The sequence below is a fragment of the Psittacula echo genome (assembly GCF_963264785.1).
Source record: "Psittacula echo genome assembly, chromosome: 15".
NCBI lineage: Eukaryota > Metazoa > Chordata > Aves > Psittaciformes > Psittacidae > Psittacula > Psittacula echo.
In genome coordinates, this window is record NC_137751.1 from 2,533,096 (window position 1) to 2,550,898 (window position 17,803).

Here is a 17,803-nt window from a genome sequence, read left to right on the forward strand (position 1 = left end):
TGCCACTTCCCACTCATCCACCTTCTCCTTAAAACTGTGAAATAATTGAGATTGAAAGAGACCTGTGGAGGTCTCCCAAGCCCTTTTTACAAGGGCCTGTAGGGACAGGACAAGGGGGAATGGCTTTAAGCTAAAAGAGAGGAGGTTGAAATGAGCTATTAGGAGGAAATGAGGGTGCTGAGGCGCTGGCACAGGGCGGCCAGAGGAGCTGTGGCTGCCCCACCCCTGGCAGTGTTAAAGGCCAGGGCTTGGAGCAAGCTGCTCCAGTGGAAGGTGTCCCTGCCCATGGCAGGGGTTGGAACTGGATGAGCTTCAAGGTCCCTTCCAATCCAAACCAGTCTGGGATCCTATGATTATAGGAGTGTGTGGCCCACAATATCTTCAGACTTCCACCATCATCCTATTACAACCCATTGTGATTTGGGTTTTTAAAGCCCTGACCCTTCCCAGACCCTTATCACAGGAAGATCTGTATAGACAGAAGGCTCAGCAGCTTGGACACTACTCTGGACTTGCTCTGGTCTGCTCCATTACAGACCACAGGAAGGCACTTAAACCAAGAATTCATGTAGGCTGATCATGAAGTATTGAAACTCTCAGCAGATGGCTATGTAACTCTGATCTGACGCCCAAGTAGATAATAAACCTACAGAAGAGCTCTTGAGACATTCCAAAAAGTAGTGAACTCTTCTTTGTCTCACCACCACCCCCCACCCCCCCCACCCCCCCCCGAAAAGATCTCTAACCTGCTTTTACACTTGGGAAAAATCCTGCGGAATATTTTGTCTCCTAAGCAAATTCCTGTGCCTGGTCCTTTTGTCCCCTAGCTCTCTATTGAAGAAGCTGAGCTAGTCATATTTCCCTGCCACAACAAGAGAACTGTGAGAACAGATGCACTGCGTGACAGCAACATCCCCTGCAGCCACCATGGATGAATTTGAGACAGCAACATCCACACGTGTCCATCTACACTGGACTCCTCTTTGCCAGGCAACACAAACCAGTTTCATTGGGATTCTTCAACCATTTCTATTCCTCACATTACAGAGAGATGCACATACAGATAAGTGGAAAAAATTACACAGAGGCCTGGAACTAATAGAACTGAAAGTGGAGCTTTCACTGGCATATTTAGCCATGGAACTGTTTAAATACAGGTAACATTTAGAAATCAAAGCTATCATGTAGCACACATACATAGGGTTAATAATGTGAAAACACAACTCTCAAAATAGATACAGGGCAACTCTGCAAGTGCCACAGAGATCCTATCTTCCACTTCTTAGCTCTGGGTCACAACTGGTCTCTGGAGGCCAATCTTTGAACAGGCTGTGCGTGTTCCACATAGCGAGCCCTAAGCCCATATCACAAACACCCCGAGGTAAAGCCTCTTCCTGTACATGCTTCATTCTAGATGTAACTCTAGTGCTTACTGGTTTTCCAAATCCTCAGCAATCTCTTGTCAAAGCTCAGAATAAGGACTCAGACATTCTTAAATGATGAACATTACAAGAGAAGCATTAAAAATGAGGGACTTCAGAAGAGGAAGGAACCTGACAACAAAATGATCTAAAGAGGTTTCCTCAGTGCAGCCAGTGTGATGCTCTGTGCTGCTTCAAGCCTAGAAGTCTGAAAGGGAACAGGGTCATCCCCAACCCCCCCCCCCCCAAAAAAAATATATATATATAAGTGGAAATGTTTGAGAAGCAGTGAATTAATACTTGGATCCAGATACAGACTTTGAGCATGTTCTGGACTGATACTGAAGGTGGCACACTGGAAATCCAGCTGCAAAAGGTACTTGCTCATTCAGATTTGGTAGCCAAGAGGCAGTCTGATAGTCACCCTGCCCATGCCTTCTCTGCTACAGAATGCAGCACACCCCAATCGAGCAATCCCATTGTGCCCTAGACTTCAGCTCAGAAAGGGGATGAATAGTAGGACAGAGAAGAACGTAGGAAAGACAGCTGGACCGGTCCCTTCCTACCTGAATTATCCTACGGCCCTGTGCCAACAGGGCTGGCTAAAGGTCAGGAAACCCAAAAGGGGACAAGAAAAGAGGGATGCACTTCCTGCAACCCTCAGAGGCCTCTGGCAGCGCACACATGGGACAAAACCCCATTGCAGCACATGCAAAGCTGAGCCCCCCGGTGCCGCAGGGTGGTACGAGGGGAGGGAGGACCGGAGCGGGGCCGGCCCCGCGGACACCCCGCCCCGCCGGGGCGGGACGAGCCGCCAGCCCCGCGCACAAGCGGGTAAAAGCGGGCGGCGGGGCCGGGGAACAGTGGGCGATCGGGGCTGGGCTGTGGAGTAGGCGAGAGGGGCCAGCGCTGGGACCGGCCACTGGGACCAGTATCAGGACTGGGCCCCTCATCTCACCTCACTGCGCTGTCCCACAGGTCGCATCAGCTGCGGGATCGCTGCAGGAACCAGCAGAACATCGTTCACAATGGCAGGCGAGGTGAGGGTGAACTTTGCTTCTCTGGAGGGGTGGTCTCGGGGTGCTCTGGCAAACACAAACTCAGATGAGTTAAAGTGTAAGTCGCAGGCCGAGCAGCCTGCCATAGCCTGCAGGTTCTTCCTTCTACCAGGGCAGGACTAATAACCCGTGCAGTTCATTCCTGATGACTTGTGTTGAGGCAGGAGGTACTGCACAGCCGGTCCTGAAAACGTTCCTCCGTACAAAAGCTGCATTTTGGGTTTCTGTGCTTGGTAGGGGAGACGTGAGCAGTCATCTCAGTGAGTCACGCTCTCTGCGTTCAAATGGCTACTACAGCCCTGGCCTCCTCTGCTCTGGGTTGCAGATGAGTGTCTGTCAACTCTTGGAGTGTAACAGCCACCTCTCAAATCAGAGTCCTGCAGCCAGCTAAAGTTAATCTTTCAGTTTTAATTTCCTGATTGCAAATGTACGTGTTGCAATGCTTCTGCTGACCCACTTCTCACTTTGATGGAAACCTGTAATACTGAAGTTACATCTGAATAGTTCTGTTCCCTGCTGAAGCACTCGGCCTCCAGTACTGGCCTTTAATTCAGCACCCCCTGTGCCATGCTCCTGTGGGCACCAGATGCACACTGAGGTCTCTAATGCTTTTCTTGCTCAATTCTGATTCCCCCTCTGCCTTCCCTCAGCTTTGTGATAAACCTGCCTTCAAGATGCCTACACCCTTACCTGTGTAGGCTCTCTCCTGCTGCGCTCTCAGCCACGTTGTTTCAGCAGGAATCAGCAGAAACATGGAGACAATCACTAGGAATCAAGTTTCTGAGGTTACTCAACAGTGCTTTGTCTGACTGACAAAGCCCTGACACAGACCAGCTTGCAACTGCCCCACCAGCTTCTTGCTGTCCATGGTAGTTACAGTGTGAGAAGAGACTGGACAGGGGTGTCTGAAAGAAAATCAGGTACATCAGTCATTACTACCTGCTCTGTGATGGTGACTGGATTTTGGCCCTTCCTTTAAATGACTCCAGTTTCTTTTTTGTGCCTGTTAGCGCTAGAGAGTTGCTTTTGAAATCTTGGATAATTTGTAAGGCCTCTGCACAAGTGAAATTCCATTTCAGTGCAAGTTTGCTAGAGTTTTGGGTGTCCTACCCAGGCAAGCAAAAAGTGACATATAGGTCTCTTAGCTGGTGAATCCATTCAGTTGCTGAGTCACTGGTGAAAAAGCTTACACACAACCAGCTGTGATGCATAGATAGAATTATGTACCTGTCTTTGGTCAGCCAGTGCAGTAGTTACGTAGATGACACATTCAAGTGTGTGAGGTTACTCTATGACTCTTGGTTATGGGTAGAAAACCAACTTTCATTTCTATGCATTTTAAAACCTTCCTGTTGATCTATTTTCCTGAACATTCTTGATGCTTGACTCCCTTTCTGGAGTCTGGACCTCAAGGAGTTTTATGCTAATTCTATGCCAAAGCTTGCAAGTGCATTGTGGACTCTGGAGATACCCCAAACACTTCATATTGTGGTTTGTGCTGGCCTCCAGCTCTTTGTCAATCAAAGAAACATACCTGTTAGCTCAACAGAACAAAAAGACCTTTGATGACACTGGCTTTCACTCTATTTGTTAGTGACTGCTTTCCTTGTTTCCCCCCTTTAAAAGGCTGTAAAAGGGTTGTTGACCTGCAGCTGCCTTAAAAGAGAAATCCATGCTGATCTTGAACCATATGCCCAGATAATAATTTCAAGGACTCCCTGTAGGGGTAAATTATCCTGGCGGATTCCTGAGCCAGACCTCACAGCCTGGGAGCTGAACATTAGTGACAATGACATGCTCTCCATCGCTTTGCCAAAGGTCCTGAAGTCCAGGGCTTTTCTGGTCAGTGCTACCACCCTGCAAGGACATAGCTAAGCATGGCCTCAGTACTGCATAAACAGATCATTGGATGTTACAAGTTATTTGGCCACTTTAATATGCTGCTTCCTTTGTCTCAGGGAGATAAACTTTGGGGAGGAAGATTCAGTGGAAGCACAGATCCAGTCATGGAGATGCTCAATGCTTCCATCAGCTATGATCAGAGGCTGGCTGAAGTTGATATCCAGGGGAGTATGGCTTATGCCAAAGCCTTGGAGAAGACAGGAATCTTACCTAAAAGTGAGATGGAGAAGATCCTGAGTGGCCTGGAAAAGGTATTTGTTTCCCTCACTGTCATGTGTGCTGGAATGAATGGCTCCTTCTCTGACAGCATCTCTAGTAGCATTCCTGAGCTGCTGTTCTGAAGAGAATCTTTGCATGTCCTCATGTCCTGTTCTTTGGAGCTAGGCATCTGCTGAAGTGCTTTCCTGAAAGGGAATGCTGCCCTAAGTCACAGACATGACAGGCCCACATGTACTGCACATAGGTCTCTTGGAGACATTCTGGGCAGGAGGTGGATGCTCAAACTGCATCCCACTAAAGGCACCAAAGCCCAACACAGTGGGATGTGAACCAGCTGAGAAGCCCCCAGTGAGAGCCTGAAACCCTGAGGAGCACATTGCCAATGCTCATCATGACAGCCCCAGTACCACGGTGAGGTGTGCTCAGTGTGACCTGCCCAGCCTCTTCACACTGCAGTCACCAGGAATTGTTTCCCTATGAATGAGGAATATTATTTTCCTGCTGGCAGCTGGGATCCTGCTGAGTCTGGCTGCCCGAGTCAGAACAGGTAATGCATAGCCTGCATAGAAGATATCCCATTGTTCTTGTTCACCCACCATGGACAATGGTGACTCTATACAATGTTTGTATAGGAAAATCCTGGTGGACAATGAGCTCACATTTGCTGCAATGCTTAAATCCTCCTATAGCCATAACACTGCAGAATCATCATGGGGAGAGAGAGGAATCCCATCAAGTGCAGTATAGAATATTGGGATAGTGCAAGCAGCCAGCCTTGGCCTGAAAGAACAGCAATGCCAGAGCTCACGTGAGACTTCACACTTTGACATCCACTGGGATGGCAGAAATTGGTATTTCCTGAGGACACTCATGCACAGCACCAGGGTAACTGTAGAGGCTGACTGGTGTTTCTGCTGATGTTTGTAGATCTCTGAGGAATGGTCTAAAGGAGCCTTTGTGGTGAAACACACCGATGAGGATATCCACACTGCCAACGAACGCAGACTAAAGGTTTGGGTCCTCTCACCTCTTGTTCCTGCTCCTCTGGAGCTGGATCTGCCTCACATGAAGTGCTTGTACCTCTGTTCCACTGGGAAATTCCACTATACCCCTACTGCACAATCAAGTGGCTCCAAGACCCCCCTTTTGTGGAAGAGGCACTGTACAAGTATAGAACCCAAACGTGCCCTTCCTCAGAAGGGATCCCATGGCTACTCACAGGATCCCCTAGAATCCCTTCCAGGCAGCGATGAGGTCTGCTTATGTGGAGTCTCCTGCTTAGAGTACAGAGATACTGATAGAGATCCTCTTCTTGCCCTCAGGAGCTGATTGGAGACATCGCTGGAAAGCTGCACACTGGAAGAAGCAGGAATGATCAGGTTTGTACAGAGCTGGTTGTTTTTTCTCCTTCTGTATTCCTCCCCCACCTCAGTTCCTTAATCATATTTCTTCATGCCATCTTTTACATGACCTGACAGTCTCCAGCATGTACTCTCTAAGGCTTTAAACTAGTGGCACTGCAGTGACTCATCTGCATGGGAGAATGGGCACTGCAGCATTGCTTCCTGGTGGTAAAAGCCCACAAACTTCCACTGACATTGCTTTGAAAGCCTATAGAAACCATGACGTTACTGGCTGGGTGCAACTTGCAGGAACAGACTTTCTAATGAAGACTGACTTGGTTTGGGATTTTCTTAGGCAAGGTTGACAATACCTGAGGAACCACTGAAACGAATGGGCTTTGGTTCTGTTTATGGAAAGCAAGATACAGTGTTTTTCACAAATCAGTGATCCCTTCCCATCACACAGAACAAGGAGGGGATAACTCTGCCAGGGATTTCTGCTGAACAATTTCATATTATGTCACATTCTGCTTTGTCTGACTGTGGCCAATCTCATACAGGTTGTGACTGACTTGAAGCTGTTCATGAGGAATTCCCTCTCTGTCATCTCCAGTCACCTCCTGCAGCTCATTAAGACCCTGGTGGAACGTGCTGCCATGTAAGTCCTTTCCAAATCCATGACCTCTGCCTTGCAGGACCAGGAGACTTCCAGGCTTGCTCTTTGACTGGCTCCAGTGAGGGCAGCAGCAGGGTCTCCTGCAGAGGAAGATACAGACAGACAGGCAGTGTGTGGTAGCACAGGGAAAGGCAATGGACCCTCTTTCCCCACAGTTCACATCACAAAGACCTTCCTCCTCCCCCAGTGTATCCAGGCAAAGGAATTGAGGTGGGAGGTCCCCACAGGACTTCAGAGCACCAAATCCATCTGAAGGAGTGGGGAACATGTTTCAGGTTGCTAAAGATGAGAAAAGCTCAGCTGTGTAAACTCCCTGTTTAACTCTGCCCCTTACACACTACACTCCAAACTGGTGGTGGACTGAGGAATCTTTGCCTGTAGTTTTCCAGAGAGGCCTATGGCAGATGCACCACTCTGGAAAACTGGGAAATCTAAACCCCATGTGCTTAGGTAGCAGGTGACAGGGAGACAGACCAGCTTCAGGACAAGCTAAAGATGTTCTCTTTGTGACCTTGCCAGAAAACCCTGGAGTGTACCTGCCACTGCTGGTATCCTCACAGCTGCTGATCACCTCTTTCTCTCCTTTCACATGCAGAGAAATTGATGTTATCTTGCCTGGCTACACCCACCTGCAGAAAGCTCAGCCCATCAGATGGAGCCAGTTCTTGCTCAGGTAACCACCTTTACACTTGGCTGCAGGGACCCTTCTCCTCACTTGGGGCCATGCTCAGCTGGAGCCTAGAAGGGCATCATCCTCTGAGGGTGCAGGCAGGGGTGGTGACAAACAGAGATAACCTTGCAGACTGGAACAGGAGCTCCCCATGTGGCCCTGACCCAAGCACTGAGGGGGCAGTGGAGACTGACTCCTGCATGCTCCATCCTTTGGCCACTCTCACCTCTTGGGTTGTGTGACACTTTCTGACATCAGGTGCTTCACCTCTCATGTCCTTTCCCAGCCACGCTGTTGCTCTGACCCGTGACTCTGAGCGCCTGGGAGATGTGAAGAGGAGGATGAATGTCTTGCCTTTGGGGAGGTATAAAGTTTACTTTGTGTGTAGTCCTTGGGTCTCACTTTGCTCTGTGAAATGACTGAGGCAGATCTTTGCATCCCTGAACCACTGGGGTTTGTATGATCTGTTCACTAAAGAGCTGCAAGGCTGCAATCCTTGCTTCTCTTGCCAAATAGAAGACTGTCACCACAGAGAGACTGTTCTTCTCACTTCCTGAAATTAGGAACTACAATCTTTTATCAAATAAACCTTCCTCTCATTCCAGAGTTTGTCAAGCTTCAGGCCACATTGTATGACACCAAAATCAACTGTGAGAGGGAAATCTTCAGAGAGGTGTCATCAGTGGGTGCCAGAGTTCAGCTTTGGTTTGAGTATGCAGGATGTCATACATGACTTCTGTTTCTTTCTCCCCTGGCAGTGGTGCTCTGGCTGGTCACCCACTGGACATTGACAGAGAGTTTCTACGTAATGGTAAATGTCTCCATATGACTGAGAGGCACAGGTCTGCTCATAATCCCTGGGACATAGGGAAGTTTTGACACATTGTCCTCAAGTTGCAATGTCTTAAACATGGACATGGAGAGTGTTAATTAAACAGAAATAAGTGTTATCTGATGCTCAGTGAAAGAGGAGGGAGGCAGCTCCTATTGACTTAGTAAGCCAGAAGAATTTTTACTGCAGTGAGCAGGTGCCTGTAAGGTAAGACCATAAACAGAACCAACTCTACTGCACACTGCCTGCCTGGGCTAATAACAAAGCAAGTTTGTGTTCCTGGTACTACTCAAGGGCTCACGGTTACGGGCATGCTGGAGCAAACTGCTATATTCTAGCTCCACTCATACCAAGCCTGACTTCCTTTGTCCATCATCACCTTCCTTACAGAGCTGGACTTTGCCTCCATCAGCCTGAACAGTATGGATGCCATTAGTGAAAGAGACTTTGTGGGTAAGCACAACTCATTCGCTTTTTCACACCACCATTCTAGAAGTAGCCTCCTGAGACCTTTCCAGTTAACTTCCCTTCATAAAGGACTGAAATCCTCCACTAGGAAGTACTTATACAGAAAACCTATTTGATAGTGTTTAAACTCTAGTCAGGGCTCCCTGGGTTATCAAGCAAACAAGCACCTGATTTCACATCCTGATTTCCTGACTTCTCTGCAGTGGAATTCCTCTCCTTTGCCACCCTGCTGATGATCCACCTGAGCAAGATGGCTGAAGATCTCATCATCTACAGCACCAGTGAGTTTGGCTTTGTGACCCTCGCTGATGCTTATAGGTAGGTCTCTTGACAAAGAACCCTTCCTTCAGCCTCTCCTCTTCTGCTATCCTCACCTGAAAGAGTAAGACAGTGTTTGGGGTCTCCCTGTTGCCGCAGGCTGACACAGCATTAAAAGGCTGGCAGAAAGGCAGCCACAGGGTGAATACCCCTCACTACTGAACACTTCTTTCTGATTCTGGCAACTCAACCAAGTCTGCATTCAGCACTCGCTCCTCCCCAGCAACTGCTGGCACAGACAACTTCCTCCTCTGCTGGCACTGCCTGCCAAAGCCTTCCCTGCCTGGCCAGCTTTGCAATCCTAACCGATTTCCTGTCTCTTGGGGCAGCACAACACAGCCCTCCCTCTGCGTTGTCAGAAGGAGAGCTGACCTGCTGATAGCAGCCATGGGGATGCTTGGGGGCAAATCTCTTCTTTGCTGCCTCTTTGAGAGGTGGAACTGCATGTTAGCTCCAACAGGACTGCAAAACCAAAGGCTTTGCTGTGGGAAACATGAGAAAGTTGGCACACTCGGTTCACTGCTTTCCTAGAGCCTAGAAAGAGAAAGGGACAGATGTGTTGCTTTTGGGGGGCTGTACCAGGATGCTGCATGATCTGTGTCTGTACGGGCTGGGGTCCTGCTCACCGTTACACTCCACACACCTGTCTTCCAGCACTGGCAGCAGCCTGATGCCTCAGAAGAAGAACCCTGATAGCCTGGAACTGATCCGCAGCAAAGCTGGACGAGTGTTCGGACGGGTGAGCGGGCTCCGGAGAGAAGGGGATGGGGAAACTGCTTATCCAGGGCTGAGGAATGTTCCTCCTTCTTGCCTCTGCTCAAAGAAAAGTGCCCAGTCTTGGTTCTTCACCTCTGCTGGGACAGTGTGCTTCTCCTCTTGTACCTAACCACCTCACCTGCTTCTCTCTGCAGCTGGCTGCCATTCTCATGGTTCTCAAAGGCCTTCCAAGCACCTACAACAAGGATCTGCAGGTAAAACACATGTTGGCTTTTACAGGGTCTCTCAAACACACAGATCTCTTCTACTCTGGAGCACTTTGCTAGTCCCTGTCCCTGCACAGGCCCTGCTTATGTGTAGGGGGTGAGGAAGGGGCTGAGGCTCAGCACAATGCACTTGGCACCATGGCCATAGAGGAGCCCCTGCTTTGCTGGCCAGGCTGCTCAGGCTCTTGGTTGGGCTTTTGGGCCGCAGCAGGTTGACTCACAGCAGTTTCCATCCTTGTTCTAATGCAGGAGGACAAGGAGGCTGTCTTTGATGTTGTGGACACCCTGAATGCTGTGCTCCAGGTGGCCACTGGAGTGATTTCTACCCTCCAGGTAAGGCTTCAGGCTCTCACTACTGAACATGGTTGGGGTGCACATCGCGTAGATAACATGGGTAAATGAGCTCTAGATGGGTCCTAAGATGAAGGCTCTTCAGTAGCTCACCCACGTTTCTCACTATGGCCAGCACTGTCAGCTGCTCAAGGGATCAGAGGGTCCTTTTAGAGCAAAGTCCTTTCCAGATTAAGTTCCCTCACTGTGACCACTGACATCCTAAAGGAAGAGGTGATGATGCCTCCCTCTCGCCCTTTCTGCAGATCAACAAGGAGAACATGGAGAGGGCTCTGAGCCCTGAGATGCTGTCTACTGACCTGGCTCTCTACTTGGTCCGTAAAGGGGTAAGTATCAGGGGGAAACTTGGAACTCTAATTCCTTTGGATGCAGAATACTGCTCAGCAAAGGCCTGAGATGAGGCCTTGTGTTCTGTCCCCAGGTGATGATCAGTCTGGGTCAACAACCCTGGATTCACATGGCTTTTTACTAAATGAAAACAAGCCAAGCAAAACAGAGAACACATCTCTTTTGTGTCCTTTGAGAATCACCCCCATTGCCTGGTCACTGACTGTGGCCTCTGCTTCTCACTGCAGATGCCATTCAGACAAGCCCACATTGCCTCTGGAAAGGCCGTCCACCTTGCTGAGTCTAAAGGCATCCCCATCAATAAACTCAACCCTGATGAGCTGAAGAACATCAGGTGTGTATCACTTTTACCTTGACTTCCCTCAACAGGGTGTCCTCCAAATCACCTGGGCCAGACAATACCTCAAAATCAATGCTGTTACTGCTGGCCCTCACAACACAGAATGGGAACAACATCACAACCACTCAGCTCCAGCAGGCTATGGGCAGCAGCTACTGGGAGGGAATGGATGAAACTCATGCCCTGACCTGGAGGCACCAGCCCTTCAGAAGGCTTTGGCTCCAGACTTCTGCCTGTGGAGCTGACTCTTTGGTCTCCCACAAACAGCTACTGTCAGGAACCAGAAGTGCCAGGGCTGCAGGAGGCCTTTCCCTTTCTGAAAAGGCTCCATGTCTACTCCTTCACCATCTCCACAGGCACTGAGCACTTAAAGCCAGGCACCAGCACCCAGTGCTCTCCATTGACACTCTTGTCTTTGCCTCCCCAGCCCCCTGTTTGGCAGCGATGTCTCCCAGGTCTTCAACTTCTTCAACAGTGTGGAGCAGTACACGGCCATGGGTGGCACTGCCAAGAGCAGTGTGAGTGCCCAGATCGATCACCTGAGGGAGCAGCTCAAGAGGCTGAAGGAACAGGCTTAGAGTGTGGGGAGAGATCCCGTGGATGCAACGTTGTGCCTATATCACTAACCTGGAGTTAATAAACACTGTGCTGTATGTAGCTCACTGAAACTCCTGTCTTGTGTCTTCCCTTCTTAGAAGTATGACTCAGTTGGGCTTCGGGTAGGCAGAGAGCAGCAGGAGCATCAGCACATGTTTGTTGTAGGCGATTCCCTTCTGAGAGGAACAGAGGGCCCGATATGCAGAGTTGACCCTCATCATAGGGAAGTGTGTAGTCTGCCTGGAGCCCGGATCAGGGATATCACCAGGGCGCTCCCCAGCCCGGTGCACCCGACAGACTACTACCCGCTGCTGGTCTTCCAGACAGGTGGGGGGGAAGCTGCTTCCTGCAGTCTGAGGAGGATGAAGAAAGACTACAGGGCCTTGGGGCGGATGGTGAAAGAGTCTGGGGCTCAAGTGATCTTCTCCTCACTTCTTCCATCTTCCAGTGATGATGTGGGACTGAATGGGAAAATTCAGTCCGTAAACAGTTGGCTACGAGACTGGTGCTTTAGGCAGGGCTTTGGGTTCTTTGATAACAGCTGGTTTTATAAGGCTCCAGTCCGGATGATGGCACGTGGGAAAGGTTTAACTCACAGAGGCAAAAGGATGCTGGGGCATGAATTAGCAGGGCTCATTTGGAGAGCTTTAAACTAGATTCGAAGGGGGATGGGGTTGTAACTGGGCTTGCCCCAGTGGGGCAGCACTCTAGGATTGATGAAGACTGGGAGGCCTCCTATAATCCTAGGGTGAAATCGGTGAGCTCAGCTCCCTCCTTGAAATGCCTGTACACCAATGCGTGCAGCATGGGAAATAAGCAGGAGGAGTTGGAGACCTGTGTTAAGTCAGGAGATTATGATCTGGTGGCAATTACAGAGACGTGGTGGGACAGCTCGCATGACTGGAATATAGTCATGGAGGGCTATGTCCTTTTCAGGAAAGACAGGCCAGCCAGGCGGGGTGGTGGGGTTGCTCTTTATGTGCGAGAGCAGCTGCAATGTACTGAGTTCTGTCCAGGGACAGGGGACGAGCGAGTTGAGAGTCTGTGGGTGAGAATTAAGGGGCAGGCTGGCAGGGTGATACATGATACATGATACATGTATCACAGTATCACAGTATCACAGTATGTTAGAGATTGGAAGGGACCTCAAAAGATCATCTAGTCCAATCCCCCTGCCAGAGCAGGAACACCTAGATGAGGTTACACAGGAATGTGTCCAGGCGGGTTTTGAATGTCTCCAGAGAAGGAGACTCCACAACCTCCCTGGGCAGCCTGTTCCAGTGTTCTGTCACCCTCACTGAGAAGAAGTTTCTTCTCAAGTTTAAGTGGAACCTCTTGTGTTCCAGTTTATACCCATTACCCCTTGTCTTATCATTGTTAGCCATTGAGAAGAGCCTGGCTCCATCCTCATGACACTCCCCCTTTATATATTTATATACACTAATAAGGTCCCCCCGCAGTCTCCTCTTCTCCAAACTATAGAGACCCAGCTCCCTCAGCCTTTCCTCATAAGGGAGATGCTCCACTCCCTTAATCATCTTTGTCGCCCTGCGCTGGACTCTCTCCAGCAGTTCCCTGTCCTTCTTGAACTGAGGGGCCCAGAACTGGACACAATATTCCAGATGCGGTCTCACCAGGGCAGAGTAGAGGGGAAGGAGGACCTCTCTCGACCTACTGACCACCCCCCTTCTAATACACCCCAGGATGCCATTGGCCTTCTTGGCCACAAGGGCACAGTGTTGGCTCATGGTCATCCTGCCATCCACTAGGACCCCCAGGTCCCTCTCCCCTACACTGCTCTCTAACAGGTCGTTCCCCAACCTATACTGGAACCTGGGGTTGTTCCTGCCCAGATGCAGGACTCTGCACTTTCCCTTGTTATATTTCATCAAGTTTCTCCCTGCCCAACTCTCCAGCCTGTCCAGGTCTCGCTGGATGGCAGCACAGCCTTCTGGCGTGTCAGCCACTCCTCCCAGCTTAGTGGCATCAGCAAACTTGCTGACAGTACACTCAATTCCCTCATCTAAATCATTGATGAATATATTAAATAATACTGGTCCCAGTACTGACCCTTGAGGCACTCCACTAGATACAGGCCTCCAACTGGACTCCGCCCCATAGACTACAACTCTCTGGCTTCTGTCCTTCAGCCAGTTCGCAGTCCACCTCACTACCTGATCATCCAGGCCACACTTCCTCAATTTAGCTATGAGGATGCTTTGGGAGACTGTGTCAAATGCTTTGCAGAAGTCAAGGTAGACCACATCCACCGCTCTGCCATCATCCATCCACAATGTTATTTCCTCATAAAAGGCTAGGAGGTTGGTCAAGCATGACTTCCCCTTGGTAAAGCCATGTTGACTGCCCCTCATAACCCTCTTATCCTTGACATGCCTTAAGATGGCATCAAGGATAAGGTGTTCCATCACTTTCCCAGGGATGGAGGTGAGGCTGACCGGTCTATAGTTACCCGGGTCCTCCTTCTTGCCCTTTTTGAAGACTGGAGTGACATTTGCTTTCCTCCAGTCCTCAGGCACCTCTCCCGTTTCCCAAGACTTGGTAAAGATGATGGAGAGTGGTCTAGCAATGACTTCCGCCAGTTCCCTCAGCACCCGCGGGTGCATCCCATCTGGACCCATGGATTTATGGATGTCCAGATTGCTCAACTGGTCCCTAACCCATTCCTCATGGACTAAGGCAAACTGCTCCAGTGACCTGACTTCATCTGAGGTCTCAGGAGTACAGTGCTCTTCAGGACTGCCTCCGGCAGAGTAGACTGAGACAAAGGCGGCATTCAATAACTCTGCCATCTCAGTATCTTCTGTCACCAGGGCACCCATCCCATTCACCAGTGGGCCAACCTTGCCTCTGGTGTTAGTTTTATCAGCTATGTATTTGAAAAAGCTCTTTCTGTTGTCCTTGACCCCTCTGGCCAGATTTAATTCTAAGGAGGCCTTAGCCATCCTAGCTGCCTTCCTGCATCCTCTAGCAGCAGCCTTATATTCCTCCCGAGTGGCCAGCCCCTCCTTCCATGACCTATAAACTCTGCTCTTCCACTTGAGCATACCCAGCAGTTCCTTATTCAGCCACGCAGGTCTCCTGGCCCTCTTCCTTGACTTCCTACGTGTCGGGATGCTCAGCTCTTGAGCTTGGAATAAGCAATCCTTGAATGCCAACCAACTATCTTGGGCCCCTTTACCTTCAAGCAGCCTTGCCCATGGGATTTCCCCTAGCAATTGCTTGAAAAGGCCAAAGTTTGCCCTGCTAAAGTCCAAGGTTGCAATTCTACTTGCTATTGTACTGGTCCTACCACACAAGATCCTGAATTCCACCATCTCGTGGTCGCTGCAACCAAGGCAGCCCTCAACCTTTACTGCTTCGACCAGACCCTCCTTGTTAGTGAGGATGAGATCCAGCAGCGCTCCTCTCCTGGTTGGCTCATCCACTATTTGGATGAGGAAGTTATTATCCATACACTGGAGGAACCTCCTGGACTGTGGCTGGGTTGCTGAGTAGTCCTTCCAGCAAACATCAGGGAAGTTAAAATCCCCCACGACGACCACGTCCTGTGACTGTGAGGCCGCTCTCAGCTGCCTGTAGAAGGCCTCGTCAACTTCCTCACCCTGATCTGGTGGCCTGTAACAGACACCCACAACAGTATCACCCCTGCCAGCCTGCCCCTTAATTCTCACCCACAGACTCTCAACTCGCTCGTCCCCTGTCCCTGGACAGAGCTCAGTACATTGCAGCTGCTCTCGCACATAAAGAGCAACCCCACCACCCCGCCTGGCTGGCCTGTCTTTCCTGAAAAGGACATAGCCCTCCATGACTATATTCCAGTCATGCGAGCTGTCCCACCACGTCTCTGTAATTGCCACCAGATCATAATCTCCTGACTTAACACAGGTCTCCAACTCCTCCTGCTTATTTCCCATGCTGCACGCATTGGTGTACAGGCATTTCAAGGAGGGAGCTGAGCTCACCGATTTCACCCTAGGATTATAGGAGGCCTCCCAGTCTTCATCAATCCTAGAGTGCTGCCCCACTGGGGCAAGCCCAGTTACAACCCCATCCCCCTTCGAATCTAGTTTAAAGCTCTCCAAATGAGCCCTGCTAATTCATGCCCCAGCATCCTTTTGCCTCTGTGAGTTAAACCTTTCCCACGTGCCATCATCCGGACTGGAGCCTTATAAAACCAGCTGTTATCAAAGAACCCAAAGCCCTGCCTAAAGCACCAGTCTCGTAGCCAACTGTTTACGGACTGAATTTTCCCATTCAGTCCCACATCATCACTGGAAGATGGAAGAAGTGAGGAGAAGATCACTTGAGCCCCAGACTCTTTCACCATCCGCCCCAAGGCCCTGTAGTCTTTCTTCATCCTCCTCAGACTGCGGGAAGCAGCTTCCCCCCCACCTGTCTGGAAGACCAGCAGCGGGTAGTAGTCTGTCGGGTGCACCGGGCTGGGGAGCGCCCTGGTGATATCCCTGATCCGGGCTCCAGGCAGACTACACACTTCCCTATGATGAGGGTCAACTCTGCATATCGGGCCCTCTGTTCCTCTCAGAAGGGAATCGCCTACGACAATGACTTTTCTTTCTTTCTTGTCAGAGGCAGTCTTGAGGTGCGAAGTCGACCGCCTTTTCCTATGTGACCTTGTAGTCTGGCCTTGCACCACATCCTCACTTACCTCTTCATCAAGATCCAGGGCCTCAAACCTATTACGGAGGGGCACCTGGGGAAGCAGGGCAGGAAGGGAGGAGGGTTGCCCACGGTTCCGAACTGGAACTCGCTTCCAGCCCTCATCGTCTTTTTGGTCCCTTACCTCTGCGCGACAGCTACAGGGCAGGGGCTGTCTCGGGTCATCCCCCTCTGTCTGAGAGGACAGGGGGTCCATCCCCTTGTGGGGGGTATCTCCCTGGAACCGTTCCTGCTGGCACGCCAGGGAGTTACTCCACCAGTCGATCTCCCTTTCACAGTCCCTGATGGTCCTCAGCGTCTCGACCTCCTCCTTAAGTTCTGCCACCAATCTAAGCAGATCTTCTACCTGCTCACACCTCACACAGGTGGAATGCTGGCCTCCCTCCCTCGGCAGCAGCAGGCTCTGGCACTCCCTGCAGCCAGAGACCTGAACAGCCACGGTTTGGGGCAGGGTCTCTGTCTGAGTTGCTACAGTCTCCTTACTGCAAGCTCTCCTTCTGGAGGCGACCATATTGGTCAGCAGTCTGGGACACCAGCAACAGAGTCCACAACACAACCTGCTTGTTCCTCCCTGCGCCCGGTGGGCAGTGACCGGTCGCTGCCCTCCCAAAGGCTCTTTCAAGGCAAGGGGCAGGGGTGCGGTCGCCGTTACCGCGGGAACGCCCCCTGCCACGTCAGCCGCTCTCTCGCAAGGGCTGCTGGGGCTTCGGGGATCGGGAGATGTCGGGAATCGCGATGTCTCTGCGCTGTTCCCTCTGATTTTCCTAATCTCTTCTGACCCTCGTGGTCTCTGCAGCGTGCCGGCTCCGGCTCTAGCTGGGCTAGCTCCGATCAGCTGACTGACTGCTAGGATCGAGTTGCAGCCGCTTTTAAATCTCCCGCCGCCACCGCGGGAACGCCCCCTGCCACGTCAGCCGCTCTCTCGCAAGGGCTGCTGGGGCTTCGGGGATCGGGAGATGTCGGGAATCGCGATGTCTCTGCGCTGTCCCCTCTGATTTTCCTAATCTCTTCTGACCCTCGTGGTCTCTGCAGCGTGCCGGCTCCGGCTCTAGCTGGGCTAGCTCCGTGTCTAGCTGGGCTAGCTATGTGTTGCAGGAGGATGGTGTATGTCCACAACGAGGGCTGCTTGATGTAACATCTGTAACACACACCACATCTCCAGCTATTGCTGCTCTCCTGCTAGCATTATGTTCCCCTGCCTGCTTTCGGGTAGGAAAATAGTCTCCTCACCCCCTGGCACTAGAGCTTGCATGGCCTTAGGCAGGTTGTGCCAACTCATGGGTCATCCCAACCCGTCACCCAACTACCTGTACTTCTTTCCTCTGTGTGCCACATGCCCTGATTTGCCTTCAAGCTAAGTTGGGACAGAGTGCTTTAAAAAGAAATCTAAATAATCCCTGGCATTGCATTGCTGTTGCCTCTTACAGAGATCATTTACCACCTTTTGCCCTTACAGAAGAAAAACCAGAACTAAGAGCAGGAACTTGCGGTATGAAGTGCCAGGACATTCCCAGGTCCTCTCCTGCTTACTGATGCTTCTCTCTGATTTAGTACATGTGTCTCACCTTCCAGGTAAGTT

The 17,803-nt window shown here is 50.7% G+C and overlaps 1 protein-coding gene across 1 annotated transcript; it reads left to right on the plus strand.

Moving 5' to 3' along the window:
* Positions 1 to 2,105: 2,105 nt before the first annotated feature.
* LOC308227568 (argininosuccinate lyase) lies at positions 2,106 to 11,507 on the plus strand (the record flags this gene model as incomplete). The annotated part of the gene is made up of 18 exons (XM_080630255.1): positions 2,106 to 2,284; positions 2,400 to 2,461; positions 4,236 to 4,321; positions 4,438 to 4,632; positions 5,528 to 5,611; positions 5,923 to 5,979; positions 6,504 to 6,601; positions 7,215 to 7,292; positions 7,576 to 7,653; positions 8,048 to 8,100; positions 8,512 to 8,574; positions 8,793 to 8,907; positions 9,562 to 9,646; positions 9,819 to 9,878; positions 10,140 to 10,223; positions 10,487 to 10,567; positions 10,817 to 10,923; positions 11,357 to 11,507. 18 exons carry the CDS (start codon positions 2,106 to 2,108, stop codon positions 11,505 to 11,507), a joined length of 1,716 nt encoding a protein of 571 aa, XP_080486381.1.
* Positions 11,508 to 17,803: the final 6,296 nt, after the last annotated feature.